We start from the raw sequence: 14,797 nt of genomic DNA on the forward strand, positions 1-14,797 counted from the left end.
GTTAGCAGGTAAATACAATTTCAGTTCTCTCTCTTACCGTGACACACAATAATAATATTATATTCAATTTTGCCTCGTGGACCTGACGTCAAAAATGAGGGAGGACAAAGAAAGATGCATGGTAGAACAACGAAATTCAAAAAGATAAAGGGCGAGTCAGAATTCACCAGTTTCAAGCATACCATTCTTTCCTGGCCCAACAGTTGACGTATCGGACACATCTTACCCATCACGACCTTGCTCTCGATATCATGCCTGCTCTACGGACGCCTATTCTCAGCAAAAAGGTAAGTTTTGTCGTTTTAATGTCACTCACGCCTCGTAAGCTTGGTTCTGAAATTATACGCACTTTGAAGATTCGCTCTGTCTTTGTCAACAGCTTATATTTTCCCGCATCTTCGAAGAAGCATCGTTTTCTGGATGTTGCTGTTCTATCGCCAGTTCCAACTCACGCCGACGCTCGACCCTTTCCCGTCGTTGAGCAGGTTCTTGGAACCAGGTTTCCAATCCATGACGCTTTTGTTGAGGTCACCGACCCACATGGTGTCGCTCAAGAATACCTGGTGTGCTTTCAGTATCACGAACATGCTCCCATCAACAAAGCATTACTTGAACTTTGTCCCCAAATATTTTGGAAAGGAGATATCCTTGTCTTGAAACGAGGCACCAGGAAATGGGTTCGAAGTTTCCGTGGTACCGAAGAGAAGTATTTAGCCAAGCGTGCGGTCGTCCGGTCTGTGCTTTTGTTAACTCAACTTACAGCTTACTCATCGTCATCTGCCATATCTTATTACAGTTTTCTTCAAGTGTCAGCGATACGTCTCGAACATGCAAGAGTGAATGGAGAAGAGGTGCTTTTTCCTATAGACGTGAATTATTGAGATCGTAGTGACACTGTACATGATTCGTGTATCTCTCTTGGCTCGATAAATATGCACATATGTATATCATGGTATCTAAGGGCATACCAACCATAGCTTGTACAAAGGGTTCTGCCCACAATCTTTCATGATTTTTCAGTACCGTTGAAGGCCTTTTTGACAGTATGGTACCCCTAGGATAGATCAGATCGATCATCATGATCTATGAGATGGACCCCCACACGTGGCCTAGCCCCCCTCGTCACAGACCCCACCGAGCTCGCGAATCAGCATAGCCCAAATTGCCATCCATCAACTTTCGAAGTTTCGGGATCTTGAGAGAAAAATATCGAGTAACTAGTTCTCTCATCTTTTTTGGCTCTTTCTATCCCACAAAAACGGTACTGATTGGGCGCCAAATGCAACAAGGCCCTTTATTGTGATTAACTCATTGACTCTCAAAGGGCTGCACCTACACCAGTCTGCCGGTTCACGGCGAGCGAGTGGCAACAACTCTGGGCTTATATGAAGCGATGATGTAGAGTTGTGATGCTATCGCTCGTGGCTCTCTTTTTCGAAATCATTCAGTTTATTCGCATTATTAGCTGCATCCCCCATTCCTCTCATCCATATAACTCATTTTAGGTATTTCTTCGGTGTACCCATGAAAGAAACACGACCCTCTATTCAATATCGCCTCCGATTTCGCAAGTTTCCCGAAACTCCATACCGTGCCATACTGCGTAGTCTGGAGGATGTACGTATTTCAACATTGCATTGTTCAACTTTCAACGCCAAACAATTCATATATTAGGACATTCCCATTCTACGTCAGCGTTTTCCACTGCAAAAAGTCATGAAAAGGCGAGGTAGTGCGGGGTTCTTTTCAGAATTACCATTGGATGTATGTCAATCGAACAAATTGATGTCATGTCTTATACACTGATTAACTTCTGTTACAGTCCACCCCTATATTACGAGAGAGATTTCCGCTGTTCTCAACGACCACAGAAGTTCAGCATAAAGTGGATACGCTTGCACCATCGAGCTTCTCAGCACCTTTGGATCTTATCTCCGACGATTTACCTGGGCCCATTCCAGATTATTCTCATCTGGCCTCTGCGACAGCCCCACTATTTCCCCCCTCTGATGACTCATCAAGCAGCAGTTGTACATCTGTAGTCACCCCATCTACGCGCCCCTTTTCTCATGATGAGACTTCGAGGTCTCTGTCAACTAGCTCATCCCCGTGCCCTCAAATATTCTCGTACCCATTGGCATCAATGACAGCTATGTACACATTCCCGCCCCCACCTCACTCTAGTGACCGAATCATTCCTTCAACAAAGCCATCCGAGGTGCCCTTGCCTAGTGAATCATTGACAGCCCTCGCCAAAATTAGTGCACAGACATCAGATCTCAGCGTGCATTCTTCTACTGCCAATGGACTCACGCCTGAACAACCGTGTCAGGATTTTTCATCTGAAGAGCATTTGTCCAATGCGAAGGACACTTGCATTGACATTGTCCGAACATCTCACAAAATCAGGAACCTAGAGAAACATATCACAGTCTTCGAATCCAAAGGCAACTGTGCCTTCTCAGTCCCACCACCTGTCGTCTCCTCTCAAACTGGCGATATATTTATCCATAGATATGGGATTAGTGAGAAAATGCAAATCTGGGTTCGGGACTCGAGGTCGAATTGGGGCGATGCTAGCCTTGGTGATACGCACCCGTTTTTATTTGACTATCGCCTCAATATGTCTTCCCAAGGTAAGCTCAGTTGGGTCACCAAGAAAACGGTATCAACGTATCGAGGGCGCGACAGGAAGCGTTCCAGCGGTAAGCTACAATCCAATCGTCCCCGAAGCACCATCTAACCTTCGGCACAGAATGATGTTTTATTCTCACATGAATTTTATATCTAGCTCTGTGCTATTGTAGAGATATGTACAATATACATGTAAATATTGATACCAACCGTTGCTGGGATTTATATATGGCTTTATTGCGATATTGTAAGAGATCGACCCTCAGTGCCCCAAGCTTAGATAGAGCATCGGGTTTCCTCCATGAGGCGAAAATGCTGAGATTGGTAACAACATTAACACGAGGCAAGGACAAAGGCGATTTCGAAAAGGACCGGCCCCCGAAAGAGTGAGCCACCTTGTCTGACAGAGTGAGCCACCTCGTCTGACTATAAAGCAAGCTCTGGCTCTACGACGAATACCTAAGAACAAATCCCTCCTCCCCCAAACCATGTCAGACACGATCCCATCTTACCCCGAATATACTCTGCGTCCTGTTGAACAACAAGATGGCATCGCTTACTATAGTGCAACTAATACTCGAGGATATTCTATCCTCGACAGGAATGGGAACCCCGTCCGCTTCCCATTGCCACCGCTGCCTGTACGTGCAAATGGCACAAGGGTCCCACCAGATGCTGCCATAGTGTGTAGTTAGATAGTCGTTTCTGTGAAAGATTACTGACATTAGCTTAGGTGAGGACAAGGGCAGCTCACAGGCGGATGATTCGGAAAGCTCGTCAAGAAAGGGTACGTCAGAGAGACATTTTGACTGTAATATTGTTGAAATCATTTCTTCGCGCTAAACAGGCCCAGTTCCTCTTTGACCTCTGTTGCTTTACAATTGTTGGGATCATTGTCGCTGTTGTGTTCGTCTTTAAGCCAGAGTGGTTGAATGCCTTCGTAGACATGGTAAATTTGGTAGCTTTCAAGTTGTTCGGCGCAATGGGAGAGCTGGTAGTTGCAGGGGCCAATGCTCTCATAGAGGACTAGCTTGAGATGTAGTGTTTCGTTTGTATAAATCTTGATGCTCGGGTGGGTCCTACCGCTGGTCTACAGATATATTTCAGGCTACTGGCGATCAAGTGAGTCAATAATGGTTACAGAGTTTTACTGCACAACATAATTTCCTCCATGATGGTGGTATATAAACAAAGCTCTTTGCACATAGTGAGCATACTGTCCCATAAGTGTCAGTATGAGTGCGGTGGTGGTTTATAATAAAGACTCACAATATCGTCAGAGTCGTTTAGTTATCAATGATGGTGGCAAAGTTCGAGGCAAGCATCTGGCCACCCTTCTCGAAGTGTTTGAGCTCCACGGTGGTACTCCTCATCAGTGAAGACCTCGGTGAGGGCCTAAAAGGTTGCAGCGTCGAACACGGCCATGCAGCGGCACTAATGGCGTCACTGACGACTAGGTTGAACCTATAATGGTGCGCAGCAATCAGGAACCGAGGACTTCTAAGGCAATAAACATCACAGGTACCTGCCCATACTTGAGTACATTCTACTTGACTACATGGAGCGAGTCGAAGAGCTTGGAATGGTCGTCAAGCCAGAACTTGTCGAAATCCTCCTTCGAGATACCTTCTTTTGTCTTGAAGAGAGCGACAATGCGGACATGATCAATGCGAAGGGCCATTATCAATGGTGGATCGAAGACTGCAACAATCAGGGAAGCTATTAGTCGAGCGATAGAGGGTTTGCAGAAGATAACCACTCAGAAGTGAAAGGTATATGTGAAGAGGATGAGAGGGGCTTGTAAGTTTACGAATATTATCTCCTTGCTTTTATACCGTTCATCCTCCAATCTGCCAAGAGCGAATGGACGTATCACAAAGACAGCCACAATAGAAATTGATACGATCAAGAGGGACTAACCCAAATTCTCGCCCGTTGTGTTGAGGGTTATTCCACCGGTACGCTGATCAGATGGGTTGGCAGCAGGAAACATACTTGATTGCCTTCTCGGGTAATAGGAGACCTGGCGATACTCGACTCATGTGTCCCATCACATGGTCGGGGAAAGCTAAAGGGAGGATGTGAATTGAATGGGCTAGAATTGCGCTGATGGGCCAATTAACAAACAAGTAAATTGCTCAATGTGGCGATACCCAGGGGTGGTGTCGATATTTTTGACAATTACTGTCCCCACGGTCGTGTCAGCGCTGTATCAAGGTGTTTCTACGACTGTAAGAGGATACAATGCCAACGTTCACCGTAACATTCACAGAATGAACATGGGTATATCGACCATTTCGTACAGCCATAACAGGTACATGTACAGCCTTTCTTCTCATTGGGTCGATCATGCTGTCGATGTAAATCACTTATTTGACTTCTATTTGGTATAGATTAGCTTGCGCGAGGGATAGAGAAATTGATGCACAAACTGAGAAACGTTGAGATTGCCTTCACATATGCTTGATTATCAGTATATCGGCTGGTGTGCTCGATGGAGACAGTCACAGTAGTACGTGTTACTCAGATCGACAAACGGAGGTGCTATAATGGACTGAGTGAGAGTTAAGTGAATAAAACGCAAACGGCGTCATACCACCGGAATGTAGATGTCATAGTATGAACTTGAACTTCAAGCTTCAAGTTAGACGACCAGAGACGGCCTCGAGGCCGGATTTGTCACTGTACCATTTATGGTAGTCCTCCGTGGATTGTTGGGAACGACTCAAATCGTCTCACCATTAATCACTGCATCACTATTATGCCTCCAAAATTACATCTTTGTCAATGCCATGCCAAAGGCTGTATTGAAAGAGAAACAAGACATATCGATACGGGCCAGATCATCTCAGGAACATACTTCACAATGTCGCAATACGAAACTCATCGATTAGCCGAGCTAGAATGGTCGCAGCATAACGCTCAACTGCAATTCGAGAGCTCCGTGATTACCAGAACGTTGGAAACTCGCAGATTTTCTGCAGCAGAACAGCATTGGACACAAGAACGCGATATATATGAGCCAGAAGTCTTGGGACAAGGTCGGTTCTGTTACCACTATCATCTCTTTGTTGATTCAGTTCTTGGACTATACATTAGACCATCATTCAATTCCCATTTCAAGTACATATCAGGCTGCGACTGAAAACGAACAAACGAATGAAGAGAGAGAAGTTGAGCAGATGCTTGTCGATACGGAGGACAGTGATAAACCTGCTCTCCCCACTGGTGCACAAACCTCGGTATACGGAACTTCTCCTGCAATTCTGCGGTCGATCAATGATCTTCAAAATATTCGAAATGACTTCCTCTTTCAGAAGTCTCAATTCCGGTACCCAACGCTGACTTTTCACCCTGACCCCAAATCGCCACACGAGCCAGTACCTCGCCTGACCTACACTAACAGAAAGGGGTCTTCTAACGCAGAGCACATAGGGTTTCAAGAAAGAATGGAAAAAATGATTCTGGCTATTGATAGGATTGATAGCCATGGGGAGGAAACAGTGCAGTCAACGAGAAGAGGTCTTATACAAGAACTTCAAGACTATCTTACCTACCTTGACGGGATCAAGAAAGAGCAGTGGCTTCGTCAAAAAATGGAGCTAGGTTTACTACCGGGGCACAGTGGTGATCGTGTCAATAATTCAGTGCCCTCTGTGGCAAATACCTGTAAGTTTGCCAGTCGGTGCTGCTCTTCTTGTTTTTTTATATTCATTCTCCTTATCCACAGCTCGATTTTTTGACTCGCGCTTGACCTCAATGCCCACACCCATCCTTGCTTCCCTACTCACTGCATTGATAATATACCTTGTCTCGGGTGTCTCTAGGACAGGGTCAAACTTTGTACTCAATGCGTTACATGCCATTGTGGCTATGACATGTTTCTACTGTGCGGGTAGCTCTGCACAAGGATCCACAATTCCTGCGGATATCCAGCCGCTAACGGACAGTGTTAACTGGCCTAAAGATATCCGTGCAGTGATTCGAGAGTTCAATATTGACCCTGAGATATCGCAATACGCTTGTTGCCCAAAATGTTTTGCTTTATATCCTGCAACGGAATCCCAAGGGGAGTTGCAGTATCCACTCACATGCACCCATCGCGAAACTCCTGGCAGTCCAACCTGTGGGGCTAAACTGTTAGAGGAAAAATCGGGGGGCATTGCTAGCGATGAAGAAGTTCTCGTAGGCAAACAGCCCATTCGTCGGTTTCTATATCAACCCCTCAAATCATGGCTCGCTAGGTTTTTATCAAGACAAGGAATAGAGGACCATCTCGAAAATTTACCAAAGCGTACTTTTACTCAGCGCATGCGAGACATCTGGGATGGCAGTGTTCTCACATCGTTCAAAGGATCTAGCGGAAAATGGTTCTTCGAGGCTCGCAATGGAGAACTACCGCTTGCATTTAGTTTGTCTATAGATTGGTTTAATCCCAATGGACGAAAGCGACAATCGAAATCTATATCTATCGGCGTCATGTATATGGTCTGTTTGAATCTTCCCGTACACCTACGTTACCGCATCGAAAATGTTTACCTGGTGGGTATAATTCCTGGACCTTCAGAGCCGTCTTTGAACCAAGTTAATCACCTTTTGCGACCTCTAATTGACGATCTCTTGCGCTTTTGGAGCCCGGGCGTTTTTTTCTCTCAAACAGCTAAGCACTTATTCGGACGTTTGGTAAAATGTGCTGTTATCCCTTTGGTGTGCGACATGCCTGCCCACCGCAAAATCGCTGGATTCACTGGTCACGGCGGCCATTTCTTTTGCTCATTCTGTCTACTTGACAAGGATGATATTTCCAACACGGACTATCTGAGTTGGCCCCGTCGCACTTGGGAAGCGCACTTGGAGCTTGCTCAGCAATGGAGAGATGCCCCTACAGAGGCCAAGAGACACGAAATCTGGAGAGCTTCTGGTGTGCGGTGGTCCGAGCTCCTTCGGTTGCCTTATTGGAACCCTATGAAGTTTGCTACCTTGGACGCTATGCACAATCTGCTGTTGGGCCAATTGAAGCGACACTTGACTGTAATATGGGAGATGTCAGCTCTCGCAGATGATCCCAATGACCCAGCAAAACGTACGAAACCTCACAGCCCTGAGGAGCAAGCTGAGGAAATTTCCGGAACAATTAAGGCGCTCAAAGCAAAATCTTTGACCCGTCTCAAGAGCTATCGATTAGGTTACTTGATTACCCTGGCCCAAGTGAATGGAGTAGTAGTCGATCGTTCGATCACGAAGCCTGTAAAAGCAGATTATGCAAATGCCCTCATACAATGGGTATGCTCCAAGTATTTTGCGTCTATAAAGTCAAGTTCTCACCAAACCTTTCTAGTGGTCGGATGTTTCCACTCGAGTTGAGATCAAGGTGCCTTCCCCGTACCACGAACCAGTCGTAGATTTATCCAAACCCGTGTCACCATCCAACGCGATCATGAATAAGGGTATCCTGAAGGAAATATGGTTCGATATGGCTAACACTATTATCCCCTCCTGGATGACCCGCGCTCCAAGGAATTTGGGTAGTGTTAACCAGGGTTATGTCAAAGCTGACCAGTGGCGTACAGCCTGCACTGTTAATTGTGTTATTTCGTTGATCAGACTTTGGGGACATGCTGAAGCAAGCCAGCGAGAAAAAAACATGCTCGATAACTACTTGGCACTCGTCATTGGTGTGCGCTGGGCAACTATGCGCTCAACGTCGGCATCACATATCCATATCATCCAGCAATCGTTCCATTGGTATCTGACTTCTCTAATATCATTATATTCCTCAAATGTTCTTGTAACAAACCATCACGCAGCACTGCATCTAGTGGAGTGCATGGAGTCATTCGGTCCAGTTCATGGCTGGTGGTCGTTCCCCTTTGAACGGTACATTGGCGTTATGCAGAAAACTAATACGAATAATAAGCTGAGTAAGTACCTTGCTTGTCTAGTAATTGTAGCGAGCTCACTGTGCATCCAGGGGATATGGAACTCACATTCTTCTTATCCTTCTGTCGTGGAAGTAATCTGAAGGCATTAATTTTTGAGAGCAGCCTTCGTGATGGCCTCCGTGACGCTGTGGATCATTTCAAAACACTATTCGAGAAATACTTTGGATCCAATTTTCATGGAACCCTTTTGAATGATTTGCAGACCCTTAGTGCGGCAGAAATCTTGGACGAAGGCACATACGATAGTTCCGCCCTCAGACCACTTTCAAAAGAGGTGTATAGAAAATTATTACATTGTATCCAGCACGAGTCGGCCACACCACAGTACTGTACAGAAGACGATCATACGACGTTAGGAGCGATACCCATAAGTCCCATGGTACAGCAGCGTGATAGGATCACCTTCCGAGGGATCAGTTTCACGACAGGGAAGAAATCCATCGGTGACTCAATGATCCTGTATAAATCTGATCGTGAGGCAGAGGCACACGCAGGAAAAATTGATGGGATTTTCGTTCATTCTCGTGCAGGGACATGCAAAAAAATCACCGATTACTTCATGCTCGTAAAGCCTTTCCGACCATTAACACCTCTCGAAGCTACATTCGACATCTACAGGCAATACCCGCTTCTGGGTGTTCGTTTGTATCATGATGAGTTTCTAACGGAATCAGTCATCATCAAAGGTTCAGACATTGTGAGCCATTTTGCAAGCTGTGAGTATAAACACTATGGCAATGGTGACTTTCCTTCTGGCCGATACCGTGTAGTTCTCTCGTTAGACCGAGTAAGTCCTATAATTCTCATCCATCCCAACAAGATTTAATCCTAGCCAATACAGAATTAAACGTTCATACAAATATTAAATGATACTGTACATAATTGCAATATACTGATATCCCAAAGCTGGCCCCTGCAGGCCTGGCAACGCAAGAACAGTGACATTGAAGGCATCAGGTCAGCTCCTAATCAATGCTCATGCAGACCCCAGTTAGCTCCCAACGATCAGAGGTAAGTGGCAGCGCAGCGAAAGTAGCGCAGCGTGGCCAAGCCGTTACATGAATAAACCTTTGTGAACCAGCCGCGTGACAGCGGGTCGAGTCTTCAATGCTGGAACTTAAAACTGACGATTTGTGAAAGAACCGCCACCTCTCTTCTCTTCTTTGATAAGATGGGAGAAGAAGAACAATCATAGATCTTCGGGCTTTAGCTGCATGCTAGCCTGTCTCCGCCACTTTCGATATTTTGAAACTTGGTAGTATAAAGCTGAAGTCACGACCACACCAGAGCTTAGCGTACAAGGACTGTGATAGTTTGCCTGAGCGGGGCATGTTGCTCACAAATAAAGGTGTGTACTGACATTGGGGCTCTCAGCCTTGATCTCAATAAACCGCCTCGGAACCAAAGGTAATACGTTAGAACAAAGGACAGAACTAATGCATTGAAACAAGTTAGGCTGATACATGATTGAATAATAGAACTCAAGTGGTGTTTGGGCATGCCGTTCACTCACAATCTTAGGCAATAGCAGTACAGCTGTTGCATACCTTGTAATACTTGAATCTGGTGGTTATCGGCCGAACTGATGATCCCGCCAAAAATATTAGGTTCACGCCCATATCCGTGGTAATTCGGAATAGCTACCACGCTTTCTTGCCCGTGGTGTAGAGTACAGGCAATGACGGACAATGCACACAGGCCACGTCAACGAAGGCAGTTGAGGGGATTTTCGGACCGTGGGAAGTTGAAGCCCCAGAATCTATAGGGAAACATCAGAAACGGAGTCTCGGAGAAATAAACAATGCCGACCTTGCCGGAAGCTCAATTTTCCAAGGGCGCTAAGTCTCCCCCTGGAATTGGGGCGAGATTTAACGCTGGAAGCGACGCTCTTGAGAAACTGAGCCTAAAATGGCCCGGGCAAGCCCGTGCTCAGTTCACCTAATTAGGCCGGTACCCTGGGAGGGTCAGGTGCGAACGAAAAAGGAAATGTGACAGTAACAAGTAACGGAGTAACACGTATCCGTTACAAGTCACAACCGTTACAGCGGACCTTGAATGTTTTCACTATCGGTCGGACCTGATCTTACTGGTACTTCAAACACCTTCAGAAATGGCGGTTACATCAATGGCAGCAGCCCTCGCTGCTTCTCTTCCTGCCCCGCAGGTTATCCCTGCTCTCTCTGTGTCAGTAGCCGAAACCATTCCAGCCACTATGTCAGATGCAATAGATATAGACGCTGAGGTGCCGATTTCCTGTGTAGAACTCGAAGGATCGGTATGTCCTTCCTGCGCTGCCTTTCAACGGCAATGGACTTAATTTGTACTCCCTAGGTCGCTTCAAGCATCATGCAACATGTTCGCGAATCTTCTGCCCATGGACTTCTACTAGGTCTTGATTTAGATGGAACGCTTGAGGTGACCAATTCCTTCCCTATGCCCAACGGCGATGAGGAAGATAAGTCGACCAAGTCAGTCGGTCAGTTTTTTCTATGTTCCGGCTATTCTGAGTCTGTTACCTAACGTACCTCTCAGTTCGGTACCAGAGTTCAATGCTCCGGTCACTTAAAGAAGTTGGGGCCAATGACAATGTTGTTGGGTTTTACCAAGCCATGTCGCTTGGCGTATATTTGAGTCAACATATGATTGATATTCAGGTCGTACATCAGGAAAAGCTAAGACATGGGGGAATCGCTATTATTTTAGGTAAGTCGGGTGACACGTACCTCTACCCTCATAGTCAACGGTAACTTTAGATTTATCACGGATGGGCAAAGGGGGCCTATCTTTTCGTGCGTTCAAGCTTAACGCATCGTTCATGAATGCGCAGAGGAAAAATAATTTTGGCAATGCAAGGTAAAACATTTTATGTCAAATCTGATTGGATATATAACTTTTGTCCCTTAGCATCATTAATCATAAATTGACATTTTCCTCCGTTCTGGAAGAAATCCCGCTCAGGCTCCGCACACGTGCTATTCAAAAATCCTTTTTTGATGTCGTTATCCCTACGACCCTTCCTGCTACACCGAACATATCTGCAAAGTCTTCAGCTGTCCTTTCGCATTGTGCGCTTGATTTGGGCGCTGCCGGGGCCATGGTCAACTTTGAAGCAGCTATCGAAGTTATGGACAACTTCCGCACTGAGGAGGGTAATGTAGCGTACCTCTCCCGTCAGATTGCTCGTGAAAAAGCTCGTTCTGAGAGCTACCTTGCGAAACGTAGAGAGGAGAATGTTGCCCGCGTAGCCCAAGGTTTAGTTCCACATCCAGAAGAGGATGTCAACAGGCTATTCAAAGTTACGTCAGAGCCAAGCAAGCTTGCAAGCATGCTTTTACTCGGGCAGGTGAATGCTTATGCGGAAAATTTGGAAAGTAGTACTTGTTCAGGGCTTCTACAAATATTTTCAGCAAAAACTAAATATACATAGCATCACAGTTGTTTTTATTTCCTGGTACATTAGGTTACCAGGTTTAATTTCACGATTGTTATTGTCACAGTAAACGGCACCAGATAAATATCAATGGTTTGAACGTAGTTACATATTCCACTATAGTGATAATAACGTCTCCGACTAAAGGGCCTTTACATTTAATGACCGAAAACTACAAGTTTGTTTCAGGCCGTTATTTTTCTCTACTATCGTTGGACACCGGATGCAACCGGTAAGAGATATGCACTTGAGCCTCCAGAGGCTCAACGATCACTGTACAGGTAGCTAGAAAATTGTCAGATGTAGAATATAGTATAGAGAATATAATTGTGAAAGAATTTAGTGAATAGCTTATTTGTAGCAACAACGACAGACCTGACACTATACCCTTGAACTCCAGAAGTGTGAATTTTGAGGGAAAGATGGCCAGATTTGACCAGATCTCGTGCTGGGAATATTGCAATATCTTTCTGGAAAATGTCAATAGGTAGGCCCCTACAATGCCAGATACTTACTGAGCTGATTGGGGCCTCAAAGCGTCTGGAGAAACGAAAACAATGATGGAGTCGTGACTAGGCGACCGAAACAGGCAACCACACACCAAGATAATCAATCAAGGACCGCTAGCTCCGCTTCGGTACATACCGCACATACCACCAGCGTCAGGACTTGGTGTGACCTGGCGGAATTTGACTTGTAAGCCACTGTGACCCAGTGTGACCAGAAATTGCAGAACCATTCCAAAACATGTGTTGTCTTTCCGGTTTTGTTCCACTGCTCCAATGCTTCAAGTTCTTGCTTATTTTTCTACATAGGCAGCTAGAAAACTGAACATTATATCTACTGGTCAAGTTCCGACAGTCTAAAGCTCAACGACTGGTGAGTTATTCAACTTCTCCCCAGATCAATTGCACCTATTGTCCAACGATAGTACCAAGTTGTTCCGTAGCACAGAGGTGGGTTCTGAATTCTGCGATTAAAGCTCAGCCATGACAGCAGACTCCAAACCAGTCGACATATATGCGTATGCTATATATATGTAGTTTCACCATTCCAATTGCCCAATAACCTGTGTGATACATTAGCAACTTGCTACATGATAGGGAGCAGACATTTATTTTTAATCCCTCTTTTCACCACAGCACTATCTCCTCGCCTCTTGTTGCCTTTGACTCTGATGAAACACCATTATCTCCTCTTTGAATGTGCTATGTGAGTGAATGCAGCGTAGGGAAAGATCAGTGGGGTAGCACTCTTTGTTAGCGCAGTAGTAGACTGTATAAACAGTGTCCTGTGTATGGATGTATTTTAGATTGTGCTTGTGGCAGGTGTTTCCCTTGAAGTAGAGGCTAAGGTGGGGATGTGTAAAGGAGAAAGATGCTGTTTGTTGGAAACAAGCTATATCCATGTATGAGGATTTCTGGGTGCGGAAAATATAAGCTCTGATATTGGTATTCTGTCATAATTGGAGGTTGGTGTTGTGTCTTCCCTGCTTGTTGCAGGACATAGTTCACCTTGCAAATCACTGACATTGTTGTGGTCATGAATTGGAGGTGCCAAACATGTCATTCAACCTGCCTGGCTTGGGGAGCATTGTTGAATATGCATCTTCTCTTTCACATGTTCTCCAGCATGCACTGCAGTTCCAATTCATGTCTCACCTCAATTGCATTGCACCCACTGGCTTGATACAACCATATTGTGTGGGCTAGGTCCTCTACATTGAATTTGTCTGAGATCTTGTCCGTTACTCTTTGGTTTTTCATGATCACAAGGGTTTCTGTTACATCGTGAGGTTTTTGGGAATGTTGTAGCAAGGCACTGATAGCATTTTTTTTTGATTTTTGATTTGCTGATCTTGATTAATTTTGTTGCTTGGCTGATGGTATGCTTCATAGCACCAATCTACAATGGTGGGGTCACAATCATAGAACTAACAGAGAGGCGTGATTGATGGCCAATCCATGAGGCTGTCCACTTCAGGCAACACTTCTGGTGTGAATATGTTCGCTTGTACCAGCAAGGGTCAAATAGCAGCTAGTATTTTTTCCAACTTTGTCGGCACATTGTAACAATGGACCACTTCACAGGTAGTTTGCCTTGTCTGCACCTGTTTCAATTTCTTGATGTGCTAGAGTGTAGTTAGCGTTACAGATAATTTAGCACTATTGTCCAGCTCACCTTTTTCCCTATCAACCAATTTGGGTTTTGTTCTCTGATAGCCCTTAAAATAATTTTGGTGCTTTGCTTGTATTTTGGCATAACACAATATATATGGCTGCTAATAAGTTTTTTTCGGGTGGATTTGAGTTTTGTGTATGCTGCATAATGGTTTGTGGAACAATCTGTTGGTAGTTAACAACTTGCGCTGATATTGTATATTAATGAGGCGCAGTGCATTTATGTCATAGACACATCATATATTAATTAGGGGTTACTCCAACATGTATACAATTTCAAAATCTACATATACAGTGTATTGAAAAATAGGTGTTCATAAATGAGAAAAAAACATTAACTTTGCAATTGGGTATAACTAGGAACAGGCACAGTGTCCTAGATTTTGACAGTAGGTCCTTCAACTACTCTGTCAGATTCATTAGCCATTGTAGGCCTATCTAGTAGCAACACACTCTGCAATTTGAAGTTTGCTACCCATTTGGTCCATCTGTGAGCCTCCGCAGGGGAGTCACTATATCGAGTTTCCCAAGCCTCGATAAGTTCCACATCTTTAATATTCAGATCTGCCATGGGGTACACAGCCATTTTCCTTTTTGCTGTGTAGGTTTTG

At 44.9% G+C, this 14,797-nt stretch overlaps 4 protein-coding genes across 4 annotated transcripts; 3 read left to right on the forward strand and 1 right to left on the reverse strand.

The window, feature by feature from the left end:
• Positions 1 to 251: 251 nt before the first annotated feature.
• SERLADRAFT_431650 (uncharacterized protein) lies at positions 252 to 2,743 on the forward strand (the record flags this gene model as incomplete). Its single annotated transcript, XM_007312000.1, has 5 exons — positions 252 to 287; positions 357 to 733; positions 1,506 to 1,617; positions 1,675 to 1,764; positions 1,823 to 2,743. 5 exons carry the CDS (start codon positions 252 to 254, stop codon positions 2,741 to 2,743), a joined length of 1,536 nt encoding a protein of 511 aa, XP_007312062.1.
• Positions 2,744 to 3,122: 379 nt separating this feature from the next.
• On the forward strand, positions 3,123 to 3,664 carry SERLADRAFT_431651 (uncharacterized protein; the record flags this gene model as incomplete). The annotated part of the gene is made up of 3 exons (XM_007312001.1): positions 3,123 to 3,317; positions 3,368 to 3,421; positions 3,482 to 3,664. 3 exons carry the CDS (start codon positions 3,123 to 3,125, stop codon positions 3,662 to 3,664), a joined length of 432 nt encoding a protein of 143 aa, XP_007312063.1.
• Positions 3,665 to 3,920: 256 nt separating this feature from the next.
• On the reverse strand, positions 3,921 to 4,315 carry SERLADRAFT_431652 (uncharacterized protein; the record flags this gene model as incomplete). Its single annotated transcript, XM_007312002.1, has 2 exons — positions 3,921 to 4,098; positions 4,185 to 4,315. The coding sequence occupies 2 exons, from the start codon at positions 4,313 to 4,315 to the stop codon at positions 3,921 to 3,923; spliced, it is 309 nt and encodes a 102-aa protein (XP_007312064.1).
• Positions 4,316 to 10,622: 6,307 nt separating this feature from the next.
• On the forward strand, positions 10,623 to 12,143 carry SERLADRAFT_454492 (uncharacterized protein; the record flags this gene model as incomplete). The annotated part of the gene is made up of 5 exons (XM_007312003.1): positions 10,623 to 10,851; positions 10,908 to 11,052; positions 11,109 to 11,279; positions 11,330 to 11,429; positions 11,481 to 12,143. The coding sequence occupies 5 exons, from the start codon at positions 10,687 to 10,689 to the stop codon at positions 12,001 to 12,003; spliced, it is 1,104 nt and encodes a 367-aa protein (XP_007312065.1).
• Positions 12,144 to 14,797: the final 2,654 nt, after the last annotated feature.

Source organism: Serpula lacrymans, assembly GCF_000218685.1.
Source record: "Serpula lacrymans var. lacrymans S7.9 unplaced genomic scaffold SERLAscaffold_1, whole genome shotgun sequence".
Taxonomy (NCBI): domain Eukaryota; kingdom Fungi; phylum Basidiomycota; class Agaricomycetes; order Boletales; family Serpulaceae; genus Serpula; species Serpula lacrymans.